Here is a 19,917-nt window from a genome sequence, read left to right as displayed (position 1 = left end):
GTTTCGTACAATTTCAGCAATGCTCCAAAAACATGAATGCATCGAGCCAGCAAAACAGCATGAGCAACGAGATCCTCGCCTCGCTGCGGTGATAGAGCACATCTGTAGATTAATGAGTGATTACACCGGGGCTGATATCAGCTATCCGATATTACGCCGAGACTGCCTCTGGGTCTCATGTTACCTAACACTGATATATACTCACTTTGGAACGTCTATTCGGTGCAAATTGCCATCCACAGTTATACTGTTTCTATTGATACGAGTACCAGTACCATTTAAGTGGTCGATCAGTAAGACAAGATAATTGAAATGTCTAAGGAATAGGGGTCCATTTTCAAAACAAAATAGAAAAAGGTTCGTCGGTTCATACCTAGCACATTAAATTGTTTTTATTACTTTAAAACTACAGTTTCTTAATTCCAAAAATGAATAACAATAACTATTTTAGGTATACCTTGTTATTCTACCTATCTAATCTATCTAATTTAAACAGTGATTATATATGTATTTATGTCCGTAAACATGTTGACAGTTAATTTATGTTGGACAGCACTAACAAAACATTCTATGATCAATAAAGCCACAAAAAAAAGATTTCAAAAGTTTCTCAATACATCGTAGTTACATACCATTCAGTATGATTATATTTCAATGTTGTGTGGTGATTGACATGAACATAAATGATGAAGACACCGTGACTCGAGCATTTGTAACCTTATGGTTACAGAGCTAGGGGAAATATAATTCGGTAAAGGAATGATCTGCGAAAATAGATATGTCGGTTACGCAGACTGCGTTCGTTGATGGATGACCAACATTTGTTTGGCTAGTGTTGCATTGCAACTCTATATTTCCTCTCCGAGATTAAATTAGATTTGTATTACCATAGCACATAATACCTAAAGGATAAAGCGAAACCTTATGTACCTACTCCATAATGTTCTCAAAGGTTTCTGAAGTCTGTCAAGTTGCACTTGGCCAGCGTGGTGGACTATAGCCAAAACCCTTCTCATTCTGAGAGAAAAACCATCCTCAGTAGTGAGCCGGCGATGGGTTGATGATGATGATGAATTCTTACGCAATAGAGGTTGATTGGCAGTTGGCACTCGGATAGTTTGAAGTGGTTAGTTACAATCTATTATATTGTGCGGCTTGGAGGAAGGCAGTAGCGGGATATCGGATAGCTTGACTTTCAAAATAACATTGATAAAGGAGGTCGTATCCGCAAGAATCGTAAGCAACGCACGTATTATTAGAGTTCCGTATGCACTCACGGAGTCACTCAGCCCCCCTATCGGTTAAAAATGTATCAATCATTAAAGGACAGCATCAATGTCAAAACATGGTTTTTGGCCAATTCCATTGATAGGCCCCCTGCTGTCTGTCCTTATAGATGTCACAGAATAATTATTTATCATAATTATGAACCCTAAAAGAGCGAGGCCCGACTCGCACTTGGTTTTTTAAATAATAACGTAAGCAGGAGAAAGGAATTCTGACAGCTTAGAAATGTCTGCGCATACGCAGCCTCTATTCATACGTATTAGCAGACTGCTGCGGTGCGACACTTTCGTAATGAAAATGCGCCTTTTAAAAAAAAATTATATAGACTAGCGCTTGGCTGCAATCAGACCTGCTAGCGAGATCGATGCAGCCTAAGATGGAGCGCGCTTGCCTAGAAGCTGCCTATTCACTCTTGACTTGAAGGTACCCATATTAAAGGTGGAAGGGAAAACTGATGCCTCCTTTAGCTTCAGCAGTTCTTGTGGCCCTGGCAGCGTTTGCGTCTCCTGCAGGATTTACGAGTCTTGCGGTCTGACCTATGCGATATACGATTGCTGAAAGCGACTGAGTAAAACATAGATTAAGCTTTTTACCAATTACCTGAAAGTTCGTCGTATTGGAATTTTTTTGTGTAAATAATTCGTAAAATGAGGATGGTGATAATCCATGAAATACAAAATGCTGTGATATCAGTTTGCGTTGAAGTGTTCCAATAATAATTGGATTGAGTAAGAGATAATATTTATTATACGAGGATGACTCATACTTGTTTTGTTAAAATGAAAAAGGTTGTTTCTCTAAAATTGTTTACAAAATGTGATAGGTATTTTTTTTTCGAGTTTTCATTAATTCAATTTAGATATTGTTCGGTTTCTAGTTAATTTTCAATAATTTAATTTAGATGTATCTATTACTTATTCTTTTTTATTTAATACAGAAATAACATTTTCTAGGGATAAGTTTACTTTTCACGTCCATTCAGAGTTTCTTCTATAGCAAAGAGCAATACAAACGCCAACTTAGGTTATAGGATAAAATATTTATAATATAAAGCTTATTTATATAATATCCGAGAGCATGGTTGCTAGAGCATTTATGTACTTAGTTATAGTTTTGTTAACTCGAGTTTACAAGGTTGCGTGTTAGATGTTCCATGTTAAGTAGGCACCTACATTTTTTGATTTAGTTAAACTTTCGTTGAAATTCGGTGTTGTAATAAGAAACTGGCTGGAAATTTACTTATTTTAATTAGTGTAATCTCGACTAAAAAGCCCTGGTAGCCTAGTGGTTTAGACGTCCGCCTCCTCTCTAAAATTTCGGAGTTATAAATATCACTGGATTTAACGATGAAGGCACACATCTTGTGATCAAACTTGCATCCCTGAGAACTCTCTATAATGTTTTCAAAGGTGTGATTAATATAAGTGAATTGCAACCGGTTTCTCGCTTCAATTATGATAGTTTTTAAATTATATAAAAAATTCAATCTTGAATTTTTTGCCATAAAATGTAATTTTAGGCCCATTTCGGAGTTCCAAACCGAATTTAATAGCAATTGTTCAAATTGTTTTCTTTATGTTACTAGTTAATCTCGCTAGAATAGTGCCTTGTGAAGCATGCTTATAGAATATTAAAATAAAAATATAATAAGATATTGACTAATATTTTTGTGCATTATGTAAAGAATTTGCGTAGTTTGTAAGTATTTCACTTAGTAAGTTGAAAATAAAGCAATAACCTTCCATTGATAGATGAATCGCCAGTATTAAATAATTTGCATTGAAATAATGAATTAATGTTAATTGTTGGGATGCAGTGATTGCTTCAATTTTTTTGTAATATTGTTATTGACGTTATAAAAGTACCTAGTTATACAATCCAATAATTTATGGAAGAAGAAAAATGAATTATAATTGTAATATGATAAAAATAATTAAGTATTAAATATCCGAATTTGTAACTGTTGCACTTAGTTGAATATTATTTTCAGGCTTTGAATTGGGTAAGTTTATTTCACCAGTCGCACAATATTCGTTAAAGGTTAGGTTTAGATTTTTTTTATTTAATAAATACTAAGTAGAGTTATTGATATAGTAAGGAGACTACTTATTGACTAGTTAAATTGAGGCATCTTTACAGTGTTTTAAAATTCCGCAACTTTATTACTTGTGTGAGTTGTAAATACAATCTAACATCGAAAGGAAATTAGCTAATATTATAAATGTGAAAATGTGCCTGTCTGTCTGCTAGCTTTTTGTAGTCCATCCGTTTAACCACTTTTGACGTTTGGTACAGGGATAGCTTGCCTCACAGGGACTTGTTTTTGTCCCGGGAAATCAAAGAGTTTCCATTGGATGTATAAAACCTAAATTCACTTAAAAGAAGTTTCGGGCATCATTTACAATAGTACAGACACGGATTGCATCCCGGGAAACAGATATAGGCTACTTTTATCCCGGAAAATCAAAAAGCTCAAAACTTTTAAAAACCTAAATCCACGCAGAAGAAGTAGCGGGTATCATCTAGTTAAACATAATATTATGCACCAGTAAAAAGTTAAAGGGATCAATGAAGTAATTAAGTTATTCTATGACTCTATGTGATTTTGATTTTTAACTATAGGATATATTAATGGTGGTCCTATTATGACAAAGCTGAATAAAAGTAAACCGTTAATTTTGTAAAGTTGTTTTGTGAATCATAGTAATATTTCATGAATAAAATTTAACTAGTGCGAATAAGCATCTCCTAACTATTCGTACGAATTCCTATTATAATTACAACTCGCATTAATGTTAAATGAAATTGTATTCGATTATTACGAGAAAGTGCATATTTAACAAGTTCAATTTATTTTCATATTATAAAAAAGTATATTGTCATTGTAAAAATTATTACCTATTGTATATAAAATATGTTTTGGTAGACAGATCCCAATTATATAGGTAGGTAATATGTTTATTGTAAAAATATAATATAGGCTAGATTAAGCTATTGTTTTATAAAAAGGAACACGAAATAAATTATTTTAGATCTAAAATGGCTTTTCTTTTTCTATTAAAATTCTACCTATTCAATACATACTGAGATTAAAAATGCCAGTGTCTGTCTGCTAGCTTTTTACAGTCCATCCGCTATATCGATTTTGATGAAAGGTATTAGAGCTTGCTTTTATCCCAAGGACGCACCTAGGCTACTTTTTATCTCGTAAAATCCTCGGGATTTTATAAACCTAAATCCAAGTGGATGAGAGTTGCGGGATTCAGCAAATAAAAATAAAATAAATCTATAGTATAGCATAGGAAAATAAATGCAATAATGAGAAATATAACTGTTCACTTTGAGAATCTTCACAGAGCGTTTCGGTCTTTTTACGGCTAATGAAATCGTAATTTGAGTATCGTAAACGGCGCCTGTCTTAGATTGGCGAACATCAAAGGGTTTAATTGCCGAGGGAACTGAATAATGGCTACGCTTTACGGCCAAATTAATAGAATCTCACTGTGACCCCGATGAACTTCATTCTGATATTAATGGCTGACCTAGTAAGATGGCATCGCTTGCAGATGTGGTAGGTAATTGATGAAAAATGATAATGAGTAATTTAATAAATCTTTTCTCAACTGACTCAGTTCCTTGGACGATCTGAATTCTGAAGGACAAACTATTGGGAAAACTTTTTGAAATTATCGCTGTCAAACAGACGCATAGGTTTACCTACTACACTATCGTTAACATCACGCAATACACGAAATTGTGATTATACAATTGTACATATATCGAGGGAATATTGATGGTACCTATTGACGCCCTCCAGCACGATGGACCGACGATATAAAGCGGCTAGCGGGAAGTGGCTGGATGAGGAAGGCTGAGGAGTGAGGATCATGTGTAGTGGCGCTCTTTAGGGAAGGCCTATGTCCAACAGTGGCCCTCCACAGGCTGACGATGATGACCGGATCGCAACGTATCCGGATTTTCTTGAAATTCTGTGAGCCAAGAATCGCGATACGGTATTGATAGTGTAACACCCCCTATGCGATTAAATAAATAGCGACTCCCTTGAGTTGCTATGTACTAGTGTACCTCACGCTGTAGTATTGTACACGAGTGGCACAAGACCGTGGACCTATGTCCAGCAGTGGACATCCCTCAGTTAAGACAACGATGTAGCTATCTCATATAGTTGAATGTAAGTTTACTTTATTAGAATATTTTTTCCTAATCGACTCAATCTCTTTGCGAGGGATCGTGGCGCCTTTCCATTTATCACATAACAAGCTGGATGGAAGATTTTGGTTTTTAAAAATCTCTTTTTCCAGGATAGAAAATAGCCTATCTCGCTCTCCAGGACTTTAACTACATAATATGTCCACGCAAAAAACGATCCGGTCTACCGATACGGCGTGATTAAAGAACAAACCAACAAACAAACACACGCCTTTATAATTATTATTATGTGTAGTGATGATAGAAGTGGGGGGTAATAATGCGGCGGGTCCTCAGATCAATCCGCAGGCTCCCATATCCTTGCGCAATCTTTATCGGCCAATGAAACCGTAATTTGATCATCGAATACTTACGGCGTCTGTCTTTAGTTTGGCGACAGCACTGGGTTTAATTGCACTAGGGGCTGAATAATTATTGCTGAAACGGGTTCTCTTTACGACCAAATTAAAAGATTATCACTGCGACCCTACTGGAACTTCTTTTAATATATTTTAGGTAATTTATTGCAGGTATGATTTCGATAGCATTAGCATAGTTTTACTTGTGTGAACTCACAAATAAAACTAATTAATGTATGGGATATAATGCCTGTAATTTTTTTTAATCATAGACGAAAATCTAGTTTTGGTATGGAACCCTAAAAAGGTGAAAAGTAAAAGCATTATCATCATCATCAACCCATGGACGGCTCACTACTAAGCACATTTCTCCTCTCAGAATGAGAAGGGCCATAGAGTGCCATGCTGCACTGGCCCAGTGCAGATTAGCAGACTTCACACACCTTTCAAGAACTGTCAGGCATGCAGGTTTCCTCACAATGTTTTCCTTCACCGTCAAAAAATAAAGCTAATTAAAGTAATTTAATTAGCTTTATTTTTATTTAATTAAAGCTGATTGAAAATTGAAGCTCTGACGTGTGGAAATCCCTACAAGGGACCTGTGTCTTGCAGGTGACGTTTATCGGTTAATAATGATGATGATGATCATGAAGGTATAATATTCCAGTATCGTAATAATCGGCGAACAACAAAGGGTTTATTAAATTGAGGCAGTAATCTGAATAATTGCCAAAACGGCCACACTTTACGAACAAATTAATAGATCCTCACTCTTCACTATTATCTATTTTGATCCTATCCTCACTCTTCACTATTATCTATTTTGATCCTAATAACTTTCTTGGTGACACTAATTATTATACGTGAAATTAGAGTAAGCTCCAAGATTTAAAAAAATTAAATATCCATAGGTAATTTTGGAAATACAAGGGATAAAAGTGAAGTGTGGTGTCGTCGGTTATGAGAATTTATAAGGGATAATGTACATGCTACTAATAAATATGTTAAGTTCCATGGTCCCGACTACGACGTGTTCCATAAAAATTATGATAGAACGTATGGTAGTAGTAGGAAAAGCTCTCAACCCATAAAAAATTTCCGCTGTTACTGCATTAGTTTTAACCACATTAACATCGGGTATCATTAGTTTAATGTTCAAATTAGTCCATGCAAATTTACCTTAATCGGAACGATGTATTGGGTAGGTATGAATTTTAATTATGATAATAATGAGTCTAACAGTTGCTGAAATTTCACTCGCCTAGCGGACTGAATATTTAATTGGCGAAAAGGCCACGTTTTACTGCTAAATTAATAGATTTCCACAATGACTCCACTGAACCTCATTTTAGTATTAATTACTGATTTAGTACCATTGAGTCGTTATTAGATTAGTAAATGAATACTGATTTTTTTTAAACTATATTTTGCATGAATAAATTAATTTGATGCGTAATAGGTATTAAGACTATTAAGTATACGTTGTGCAACTTTTGCAATAGTAGATTATGAATAATTAATAAACGATGGTAAATATCAATAGGATAATCAATAATAAAAATATTGTATAATATAATATAAAGGTCAATTATACTAGCGACCACCCGTGGCTTCGCTTGCTGAAAATATAACTAACTCCTGTTAGGTACTCGTGAGTATTTAAAAAAAGGCCTTATTCCTTGATATAACGTTACCAAGAAATAAGGCCATAAAGGGAACCTCTGAGCAAAATTTCACAGTTTGGGCTGAGAATTGACGAGTCAGTCAGTAAGTCAGGACCTTTAAAAAATATATTTAGATGTCTTTAGTCAGACATTATTTATATCAATAATTGGTTTAATATAAGTTATAAACCATTTGATAATGGTGCCTGACTTAGGAAGTGTCGAAGTACGAATATATTTATTTGCTTGTAAAATAATAGAAAAGCTTTTATTCATAAGAGCGATATATTGCAACAATTCAGAAGATAAATTATATAATATTTAATTAATGCGTAAAGTTAAAGTGCTTGTTTGGAATGCAGCTCTTTAAAACTTTCCTGCATACGAGCAGCCACTGAACGGGTATCAGTGAGGTTTTCTAGTGTAGTTTCTAGTTTCAATTATGTCAGTCTCTCAACTATGCACAACTTTAGTTTGCTGTGTAGATTTACGAGTATGTTACAATCCAGTTGTGACAGCAAATACTTTTGTTAGTAACTAAGCAACTTATAAAGGAATGCTGAGTGCTTTATTTTCTTAGTAGGGTTAGTAGGTAGATATGTAAAGATATTTTTAATATTTTTAAAATTATGAATGTTCTTAACTATTATATATAACTTATATTAAATAGGTATATAAGTATTTAATTTTTTGCTACCTGTAACTAATTAGACAGTTTTGCTAATCGGACATATTTAGGACATAAAATCTAGAAAGGTTTTCAACTTCTTATTTTAGGAATAGAATAGGATAGGTATACTTAAAGATTTTTAACAACTGTAACGTGAACTGGAACGTCGTCGCGTCACTTCACCGCTCTCGTTCTGACAGGTCTATGGCCGTCAACATCTATCTATGGCTAAGTTAACTCTCAACTTACATTGTATCCTAATTTTTGTGTATCGGTCTCTCTGTGTGTCTGTGCGCTTTTTACAAAGGTGTTTGAAAGGCGCGTTTCGGAACCCTGGTCCCTTTAAGTTTACCAAATCAACTTACACAAGTACCTACTTTTGAATCGTCAAGTGCACAGTACCGAACATCCTTCCTACCGAGAAGAACCAGCAAGAAAATCGGCGAGAACCTAATGATCGATTAGTTGCAGGCAACTTACGCTTGTTATTTTGTTTATAATCAATCATTAGGTGTATTCCCGCTTTTAGCGGTGAAACAAAGTAAGCTCAAGGTGATAAAAACTTTGTTACAAAGCTTGCTGTTCAAGATTCCAATGTAACATCTAGTGTTGTGATGTTACTAAACACGTAATAGACGAAGATCTGTAGTCTAAATGAGTTCTGGAAACGATTTTGATGTTTAGTTCAGATATAGCTTAATTACTGCGGATATAGGCTACTTTTTATGTCGGAAAATCAAATAGTTCCCACGGGATTCTAATGTCATCTAAAATGTGTGTTTGCGTGATTTGTAATTCCCCATGTTCACAGAGCCCGGTTAGGATTGGTACATGTGCAATGCAGATAAAATAACGTTTCAGTTTTTGGATAATTTATTTTGGACACTTTGTACGGAAATTTACGAGCAATTCCTAGTTACTAATAGTTTAAAAAACAGCCCCAATCTCTGATAAAATGTTATAAAAAAAGCTCCCACATATTTCACTGTTCACATAAACAACACCCGAGTCAATGACTCAAGTATATTTACGGTTTTTCTGGGTAAAGGCCTCGTTTAATTTATTGGCTAATAGAATGCAAACTACGCGAATTCCATTTGCGTTGTTTCACAGACAAAACGGTATAGGATCGTCACGAGCGAGAATTTGAATTAATCTTTCACAAAGCCGTGTTAGTAGTTGAAGCTTAAGGGCTATATTGTTATAATAAAATGCAAATTGACATGGATTTAATCCCGACTTAGATTTCGAAATATACACCTATATAATAGCTGTTAAATAATCCTGTAAACGAATTATACGATGGATAGATAAATTGGTAGATAGCAATACTAATTTTGTGTCTCATCTTACATCTTACTCTACCAGCTCAGTGATCCAATGTCAGTTTTATACCTATTAGAAAGTTTATTACAGTCTTTGTTGATCTTGTAGTTCTTTACGTACTTTTTTAATACAGATAAGATGTCAGATTACCTAGCTTTTTTCAGCTAAACATGAATAGAAAATAATTACTTAGGTTACCTATTTATTACCTAGGAGGTAGAAAAAGTCATATCTACAAAATAATCCTCTACTTTTCTCAATGTAAGTACTTACTAATCCTGAACACCTGCTTACCTAATGGGAAAGCGCTGGAAAACTAATGGTTCTGTTCCGTATTTCTATGTCCGCTCATTACTAACGCCCACGGGCCTAATCCTCGTCATTAGAACGGTATACAAGTATTGAAATGTAAATTAATGCGAATACGAGATTTCGGATAAGAGGATTGCGTTGTTTATCCTATTAGGTACACTGACTTCTTATTAAATATTGCAGAAAATATTTTATAAATAAATGCTCCATACAGGGTGTAACCAGAACGCTAGCAAAAACAAGGACAAGTAATACTTAGTACCTACTGACGCTTACTGATAAGATACCACAAAAAAATCACGAAAAATAAAATAAAAAATTCCTGTGTTTTTAAAAGTTCACAATATATTACAAATAAAACATCTGACTGACGCTAGAGGCCAACGAATGTTCCGTAAATAGGCCACCCGAAGTCGTAGGAGGGACATTGCCCCGAGTATTGCACGCTATATACTGCGGGTTTGAAAAATACTACATTCACTAAAACTATAAGATAAGGTAAATGGTTTTTGGTATTGGACTGTGTTAAGGTAATTATAACGCTAAGTTTTTGTTAGCGTTCTGGTAACACCCTGTATATAGTATATGTTTGTCCACACGATTAACCTTCCATTAGGTGGACGGACTACATTAATGGAGTCGCAAGGAGCTGCTGGATTCAGGCGGCGCAAGATCGTGGCGTGTGGAAGTTTTTAGAAGAGACCTATTCGTATTGTGGACGTTTATCAGTTGATGACGATGATAATATATTTGCTACTGAAAGTTGTGTCTGTTAGCTCAATTCGTTTGTAATTTTGACCAAATAAAGACGTATAAGTATTTGGAATAAACAAGAAACTGCTCCAATAGATAAGCAAAGGCCAAAGACTTTGTTTGTAATTAAACTTTTTAAATCTAAGCAGTCAAGGCAAGGTGTCGACGCCTCGAGGTCAGTCGCGCTCATCGAGATAGCTCCTTCTCAATTTAAGGATCTCAGCCGAGCCCTCTGATAAGCCCCAGATTTAGGGCTGAGCGAATTTGTTCGGGTAATTTACTTTCCGAGTTGTGAAGACAATAAAACTTGGTGAGGGTTTTACTTCTGAGCGGATTTATTTTGTTTTGTGTGTAATGAAGACTTATTTTACCAGTCAACTGATGCTCTCTTATTTGTTTTTATTTTTAATATGAAAACGAAGTTTCTGTAGCGAATTTCCTGATTGCTTCTTTACAGCTTTACTTACTATTACTTATTACTTATTATGTTTTTATGGTCTAACAAAAATCAAAATCGAAATAGGTGACTCAAAGTAACACAGCTATGGACCGAATTACAAACTAAGTAATTTTTGTGTCATTAGGGATAATTTATAGTACACCGAATGTAGCAACGTTCAAACGAAAACATTGCATGAAGTAGGTAGGTAAGCAAGATTGCCGAATGCCCATTCAGACCCTAAAATATGTATGGAAAATTGCGTGGCTGTGGTACGGCCCTGCTTGTGATTGGCGTAAAGGAAATCCAGCCTAAAAGACGCTTGACACGGTCACTTAAAGGATTGATACTGACATACTCATCCATCAACTCCTTTCAGTTGATCTACCCCTCAAAACATACAAAGATAGCCGAAGAAAATTGATTGTGTAACGGTCCTTTGAAATTGCTGCCCACTAAAAGAGAAAAAAACGTACTAAAAATGGAAAATCTGGTTAGTTTTACCATATCTACTGAAAACGTGAACATTATAACACAGTTACGTATATAAAAATGTGAGAGTCACTATAGCGGACTGAATATGAGATTGAACGAATTCGAACTTTCGCTTTTGAACACGGAAACATTTTACAACAAAACCATTAATGGAAAGTCAAACATTGTTTCACCAGTTTCCATTCTGGTGAGGGCTAATTTTCCTGCTAGTACCTATGTAGGTAAAATAGAATATTTTTTAAATTGCATTCCTCGTACTCTCGTGCTTCGTACTTCCTCGTGTTATAGAACATATATTTATGAACTTAGATTTTTCTCTGCTTTCATTTGACACCCCACTCGATACAATAGCAAAGAAAAATTTTGGAGACCCCCACTTTTTTCATGTAACATCCGTTAGGTCAATTTTTTTCGTATAAAATGTAACCTATGTCACCCGGAACTTTACGACGAATCGATTAACACCTCATTCATCAAAATCGGCCCAGTAGTTTAGGCGCTACGGTGGAGCACACAGAATCTTGATACAAACATACACACATACATTACATGCACACATACATACATAGACTGATAAAATCATAACCCTTCCTTTTGGCTTTACCGCAATCGGGTAAAAAAGGTATTAAGTAGGTATTTAGTAGGTATTAAGTAGACATAGATATTAGTTTCTAGAATATGTCTGCAAAATTTCATGGACTTTGGTTGCTTAATATTCAAATGAAATTGGAACTACGATTGTATGAAACGAGTGGAAACGAGTGACGGAGAGAGCCCTGTTAATATTCACTGAGTAATAATTTACTAAGTAAAACCGTTATAGATTATTAAATTATATTGGAGCCTCCGACTTTTTAGCCTATAGGCACCCAGTACATGTCAGTATCTATAATAATAATTGGCACCCAGTAGGCAGATAGAGTCACGATTATTTCCGTGCACCCACAATGCATAGCCGCAAATAATAACCAGCCTCTAGAATGTTTCCCTACCATTAGGTAAATACACTTTAGATCTACAAGAGCGACCGGACTTCCATTTATTTTAAGTAGCAAGCTATTAGTTTCTATTATACACACGAAAACTTGGTTATGTATAAGTGCTTATTTGCTGTGGTTACATTTAGGTACTTAGCTACAAGTATTAGGCGTAACTGCAACGATTTGAATGTAGGTACATTGCGGTTGTTTTGTGTATGGCTGATATCATTAAAGTACATGTATGTTTACCATATCAGTTTGCGTTAGGTAAAAGCTTATTACAGCTAACGGTAGCATTACATCAATTTTTTAAGTCACCAACTAGTGGCAGGATACTGATTTTTATTGTACAACCACTTTCATCCCATCAGGCCATGTAGGTAGATACTTTCATTTTAAGAAAATTCGAACCAATACATATTAGAATAAATTGCGAATATGTTTTGTCTGCCTATCTGTCTGATAGCTTTTCACGGCCCATCGTTAAACCAATTTTAACAAAACTTGGGACAGAGGATAGCTTACATCCCGGGGATGGACGTAAGCTACTTTATATCCCGGAAACTCAAAAAGTTTCCCACGGGGTTTTTAGAAAACGTAAATCCACGCGAATGAAATCGCGGGTATTATCTAGTGATCTTCTAGTGATATTATTTATAATCCAACTGAACTCGGTTAAACTTATACACAACTTATATTACGTGATGGACTCTTGATTGAGGATTCCCGGAGAGATTAGTCGGGATAATCCAATAATTTGCAACGCGGAGACAAATAGCTTATAGTATGGATAAAATACTACTTAATTTTAATTGTAAATGAATTGAATATATTATTAAAACAATTATTTGATCTTTATTTTCCTAAAAAAATTCTATCCTAATATTTTTTCCACAGAAAATGTTGACACGATGCGGCACGTCAAATATAGTTTATATCATATGACTTTGTATGGAGCGAAGGAGTATGGAGTTTGTATGGAGTGCTTTTGAGCGAAGTTGCGCGACGCGGTGCGGCAAGTAGAGTTTATAATAAGAGTTTGTATGGAGCAAAGCGCTGCGGTGTCTGTGCTGTAAGTGCGTTTGGACCATCTAAATAAAAATATAATGTACCTGCAGCTATGACTTATTCTGTTACTGAGTAAAATTACCTATATTATGTTAAATATAATATATTTCAAAATTATCCCTGATAGCTAAATGAATCTCGAGCCTACCAAAGCAACTTTTGCTATTTGATTCCCTACGGGATAAAATAGGAGTAGGTACGGTTTTGACGACGATGATTGACATTTTCATAAAATTAACTTAAATCTAAATTAAGACTAAAAAAAAAATTATATTAAATTAAAAACCAAAATAAATCAAATTAAATCTAAAACCTCATCGAAGCCACAAATTAAAGATGAAAATAAAATTTGGAGAAATATTACTGTTTCAAAATAATTCCAGCTACCGCGCACTCTCATTCTTTCGTAAGTACTTTTCAAGTGCCTCTCATAAAGAAGGTACAAAAATGAATTATTATTCTGTCTCATGAAAAAAATCACTTCGCCAAGTAATGAAAAGTCAGGGTGATGTGCTCGAGACGGAGAGGTGGAGTTCCGGTCCGGCGGATATTACGGCAATATATTTCAATTACACATAAGAAAAAGAACAAGTCGTTTCAAGTAGCTGAGAGGCCAGATTACAGTCGTGGAGGAAATAATAAGGAAGAGACGCTAACGAGCGGGACGATAACTTTTATAAAAGAAAACGTGTGCGGGAAATGGCTGAGGCTCGGGAGTAATTAAATTTTGTATCGTATTTTCAGACTTTAGCGCTATTTAGTATTAAATTATTTATTCTTCTTTCTAACGTTATCTCAGATTTAAAATATTAGGGTATACTTTTCTGCTTTTTATTTATTACAATTTATCTTCAATGTTTGGTGTTTTGTACATACAAAATAGTTCTCGTGTCTATGACCTGCAAGAAAACTGATTACTTATATACCTATTACTTAATATAACAAGTGTAAATTAAAAAATTATAACGCCCCCGACTAGTGAAGGTTACAGTAACTAGAAAAGAGCTGATAATTACATAGTTTGACTGAATCTAGGGCACAGATAAAAATATTTCAGCAATGTGTTGAGTTTTCCAATAAATGCTTACTTTACAATTACATTTTTTTTTTTCTGGCGTCACATTTTTATATCACGGTTAGAGATCTAACGAGCCAGCGATAACTTTCATATAAAACGTGTGAGAGAAATCAAATGGCCAATGCTAGTGGGCAATTAGATTCTGTATCGTATTTTCAGCCTATGCGTTGGTTAGTATATTTATTCTCCTTTTCAACGTTATCTCGGACTTGAAATATTAGGGTTCGCTTTTCGAACCTTACTTTACTTACTTTATTTACTTCTTTGATGTTCTGTTACATAGACCACAGTACCTATGACATGCGAGAAAAATAGGTTTTTATAATTATTATTACTTAAGGTTGGGTTATAGAACACGAATTCACAAATATAAAAAAATCACATCAAGTACCTAAAATAATTATTGTGTTCCAATTTACATCATAAAAATATTTTAAGAATCTTTTTATTGAACCAGGAAAGAAAAATATGAAAACATTTATTTTTATCGCATATCATGGGCCTGTCTAATAAAACAAAATTCCAAAACCACTTAAAAGAAACTCATCAAAAATTATAAGGATCTCTTGAGTTATGATTTTCATTCAAAGACTACCATATCCGCTATAGCAGGGATATAGGTAGCATAATTGGCGAACATAGGGTGAAGATTTGTGCGATTCACTGGAATTTAATTACTGCATGAGCGGGCACCATAACGACGCAAAAATATTTACGTTTATTGTCGTACCTAATACCCCAATGGGACCACACTCCGCGAAGGGACCAGCAGAATACAAAGCCTTGATCAAAATTAAAACATGACGTATTTTTATTTTGGTTATTTATAATTGTTTGAGTTAAATAGGTAGGTAGGTACTTATAAGGTACATAGTTAGCCCAATTAAACATGTTATGTAAAACCAAAGCCCTCTAAAGGTCACTATGGCTTTGGGGTCAATATCAAGAAGTCATTTATTAAAGGTGTTTGTTATGCACCTGAAATTTTAAAATACAGTTAATGTAGTTGCAACCACTGAAGTAACAAGTGTAAATTAAAAATTTATAACACCCCCGACAAGTGAAGGTTACAGTAATAACTAGAAAAGAGCTGATAACTTTCAAATCGCTGAACCGATTTTCTTGGATTATAGCTAAGAACACTCTCGATCAAAGCACCTTTCAAACAAAAAATAAACTAAATTAAAATCGGTTCATTAGTTTAGGAGCTACGATGCCACAGACAGATACACAGATACACACGTCAAACTTATAACACCCCTCTTTTTTGGTCGGGGGTTAAAAAAGGCTGGGTGAAGGCTGTTTATGTTTGTTTACATAACTGAAAACTAATAACTCCTAACCAAAGGTAATAACAGAGCCGCACGGTACAAATTGGTATTATTCTTGTGAAATCAAACGTCACCGTAGTCATATTTATTCCGAGCGTCGACAATTACGGTCATTCGAAGTCAACCGTGATGTTTCCAGTCCATTTCTCGTAATAGCGCTGCTTTTATAACCGAAGCGTAATGAAACTCGTTTAAATATCACAAAAGTGGTTGGATTACGACTGCCGACCACTTTATACTGCTTAATTACAGCCCTCGACAAAAATAATTGGGAACTTGGGGAATTACAAGCGGACTTTACGGTTGGCTTAAAGATTTTTTGGAATTCAATGGTATTTTTAATGGTGAATAGGATTAACGCTAAGATTCACAGAATTCGGAATAGGCGTAGAAGTGGTAAAAAAGCGTCAACTTGTCTCCGCACAGATGTCTAGTAAAACATATGTATCTAAAAACAGATGTCTAGTAAACAATCGCATGTGCATAATATTACAATTTAAATAACGTGGTTTAGGGTGCTACAGATCTGCTTTCGAATCATCATCATCATCATCAGCCTGTGGACGTCCACTGCTGGACATAGGCCTTCCCTAAAGAGCGCCACCACACCCGGTCCTCAGCCTTCCTCATCCAGCCACTTCCCGCCAGCCGCTTGATATCATCGGTCCATCGTGCTGGAGGGCGTCTCACACTACGTTTGCTTAAACGCGGTCTCCACTCAAGGACTTTCCGGCTCCAACGGCCATCGCCTCTACGACACGCATGGCCTGCCCACTGCCACTTCAGCTTGCTAATAGTTTGGGCTATGTCAGTGATATCAGGCTTTCGAATAATATTAAATACTAGCTGATGCCCGCGACTTCGTTCGCGTGGATGAAGGTTTTTTAAAAATCCCGTGGGAACTCTTTGATTTTCCGGGATAAAAAGTAGCCTATGTGCTAATCCAGGGTATAATCTATCTTTATTCTAAATTTCAGCCAAATCCGTCCAGTAGTTTTTGCGTGAAGGAGTAACAAACATACACACACACACACAAACACACACACACACACACACACACACACACACACACACACACGCATACAAACTTTCGCCTTTATAATATTATAGTGTGATTAATTACTTAATTAGTATAGTATTATTCGAATTCTATTATTCAAATGTATATCCATTCGAATAATAGAATTCTGTGCTAAGAATGTTAAATATCTGTAGTATTTACAGGTATTAAATTGCCTATGCAGGTAGGTAGGTACATCGCTTTTACAGGAACATTTAAAGAATTTCAAACAAAACAAACAATGGTCATTTATATATTTTAAACAGGCCATTTATTTAAAACAATGCCGAGGACTTTATTTACTCGTCACCTGGGAATTCCAAGCTTTTTTAAACATTGTATTTACGGCTCACATGCAAAATTTTGCGCTTTTTGGCAGTTTTTTTTTTTGAAAACTTAAATTACTCATTTAATTTAATTTTTGATCTCGTGGTGGCTGATATTGCTTTACTGCCAACTCTTACTCGGTACACTACAGTTAATAAATCTACTCTATTCACATTTTTTTCGGACCTCTATTTCAAAAAAACAGTCTCTATTTAGTACATTGTGCGTCCCTAATAAAAATATCTCAGTTAGTTCAATTTAGAAAACAACATTTAAATACATACAACGCATACAAAATTGGATCCCTTCCGCGTTCTGATTTTGCTTCTGTAAAATAAAAAGTGCATAATTTTATCTAGTTAGGTTGAACAGACATTTATCAATATTCATACTTGCATACACCATTATTGAGTTAACCCTATCAATAGTTTTAATTCTCAAATATCCATAATAGTGTAGTTTGACCTTAAAAAGGACAGAATGAAACATTAATCAAGCAAGCGGGCTTTAAAATTCAGTAGGTTATACGGTCACTTTCGTTAAATAAACACTTCGTAACGTAATAAGTGCAGAGCTCGTTACAGTAATTTTTGCAGGTAGTTGTCACACAGCTGAAAAGTTATTTGCACATTAATATAATGAAGCTTGATGGTAAAAGTAAACAGGATTACGGTTCACTAGCTTATTCTACGGAATTACAAGAAAACTGTAAAATATTAAAACTCTCCAACATGACCCTCTATTACTGCTGTTTATTAATTTTCACTAACCATAGACATTAGACATTCGTGTTACACAGCCAATTTTCAGTGGATAATTGCCCCGCTAAAATTGAGATGCTTTATTTTAACTCTTAAAATTGTTGGTATCTAATTTATCTATATATTTTCTAATGCTCCTAGCTACTACACCCGTCGCACCTAATACAATTGGAATAACAGTCGCTTGTGTATCCCACAAACAACTGACTTCGGTTTTATTCTCAGTACAATCTGTTTTCCGAACTGGTGGTAAAGTTTTGATATATCATAAGTTGCACTTGCTGCCATACATGAAATAAATAAATCCGTTTCATTTCATATAGGTATGAATAGATAGAGTAAACGAGCATCGGCTTGATGATATTCTGACGCATCATATCCGATGATAAATGATGAACTCATTTATTCCCATTCAGTTAACGAACATTGTTCAGTGACGGGCCTTGATGAGCCGATTGCAACGGATTGCAGGGATTGTCTTGCTTTACGTTGGTCTTAGTCCAAAGCCAATTTATAGCAAAATCTAGGATACTTATAATAACACTGTAACTGGAAAATTTCTGTACATTTAATATACTCTGAAAATAATTTCGGAGAAAATATTATTATCGATATAGACACCAAAACAATTGTATTTGGATTTTTGTCTGTCTGTCTGTCCGTCTGCCTGTATGTACGCGCATCACGCAAAAACGACTGAACTTTTGGTTTATTAAATTTCTGTAAATAAGTACGTTACGTTCAATACAATATTGATATTGACAACTGTAGAGCTAAAAATATGTTATTCTGTAATAATAATTAGTTACTAGCAAAAAATAGACTATATATTGATTTCCGGTATATAGACACTTTGTTGATGGTGGCTATAAAGCGGCTAAAGTTTTCGTTATGTATTAGTATAAAGAGTAGTATAGTAGTAGAGTAGTAGTATAGTAAAATTTAAAGGCTTGCATGTCTCTGCAAAATGTCTGTACCTAATCAGGAAGATATTGTAATCAAGGATCGTGAAATGTGGTTTAAGTTTTATTTTTACATTGTATCATTTTAGTGCCCCTAAGTACTTGCTCAAATATCTATAAACTTTAAACTCTTTATGATATTGGATGGGTATAAAAGTAAGAGCGTGTTTGACCGAGGCCATCGTAAAAGTATCATAAACTTAGCTCATAAATATAGAAAATCGAAGTAACTTTGAAATTGAATCGTGCTCCGTGCGTAAAAATAAATCTTTTCAAATTAATTTATTTTTGTTTTGAGTAAATCAATTCCATAATAACAAATTACTATAGGAAACCATACAATGAGCTTTATTCAGTACTTTCATTTCATTTGGTATTTACTAGGTATATTATTAATTTTTCTAACTCAAAACCGGCCCTTTTTCCAAATTTTTTGTATATATAGGTATTTTATTACAATCGATCAGGGTTGATTATGTGGCCGCTTACACAATTGGAATGCCGCTAAAACCAGCAACACTTCAGTTGTCAAACTATGTTTTGGACTGTCTTGGACCTTGCCAGCGACCACGGGGGTCGTACTATATCGGAGCGCGGTCCTCAATCCAGGTAAGTGACTCCAACAAGCTTTATGACATACTTACCGTGCTATATATAGTACAGCGATTGATCGTATCCGTTAGGCAAAAGAAAGAGTAGGTATAATATTAAAAAGCACAGGTAGATCAAATACTATTGAAGATGATGACAAAGAACTGCTGAAAATACAAGTGACACTAGCAGCAAGTTTCGGTTGCATCGGACACATCGAAGAATGACGATGACTGCATTGAAGA

At 34.9% G+C, this 19,917-nt stretch overlaps 1 protein-coding gene and 2 long non-coding RNA genes across 4 annotated transcripts in view; 2 read left to right on the top strand and 1 right to left on the bottom strand.

Annotated features, from left to right (window-relative positions):
- The window catches only part of LOC123866102 (semaphorin-2A-like), an 83,627-nt gene extending 80,289 nt beyond the window's left edge, over positions 1-3,338 (top strand). The window contains exons 14-15 of one of the 2 annotated variants that reach the window (XR_006796127.1): positions 18-241; positions 3,328-3,338. Coding sequence is in view for 1 of the 2 variants with exons in the window: in XM_045907459.1 (XP_045763415.1) it covers positions 18-92 (75 nt within the window). In the remaining variant the exon portion in view is untranslated. Of the gene's footprint in view, positions 1-17; positions 1,590-3,327 lie in introns of those variants that run through there. The other variant, XM_045907459.1, reaches the window with a different exon arrangement.
- The window catches only part of LOC123866121, a 19,142-nt gene continuing 1,482 nt past the window's right edge, over positions 2,258-19,917 (bottom strand). The window contains exons 2-3 of the long non-coding RNA XR_006796133.1: positions 7,096-7,100; positions 2,258-3,452 (exon numbers count right to left, since the gene is read on the bottom strand). This is a non-coding gene — a long non-coding RNA (uncharacterized LOC123866121). The remainder of the gene's footprint in view (positions 3,453-7,095; positions 7,101-19,917) is intronic.
- LOC123866122 overlaps positions 17,998-19,917 on the top strand; it is a 16,353-nt gene continuing 14,433 nt past the window's right edge. Inside the window, exons 1-2 of the long non-coding RNA XR_006796134.1 lie at positions 17,998-18,009; positions 19,243-19,247. This is a non-coding gene — a long non-coding RNA (uncharacterized LOC123866122). The remainder of the gene's footprint in view (positions 18,010-19,242; positions 19,248-19,917) is intronic.

This window comes from Maniola jurtina, chromosome 6 (genome assembly GCF_905333055.1).
Source record: "Maniola jurtina chromosome 6, ilManJurt1.1, whole genome shotgun sequence".
NCBI classification, from domain to species: Eukaryota; Metazoa; Arthropoda; class Insecta; order Lepidoptera; family Nymphalidae; genus Maniola; species Maniola jurtina.
This window is presented reverse-complemented; position numbering and strand designations above follow the sequence as displayed.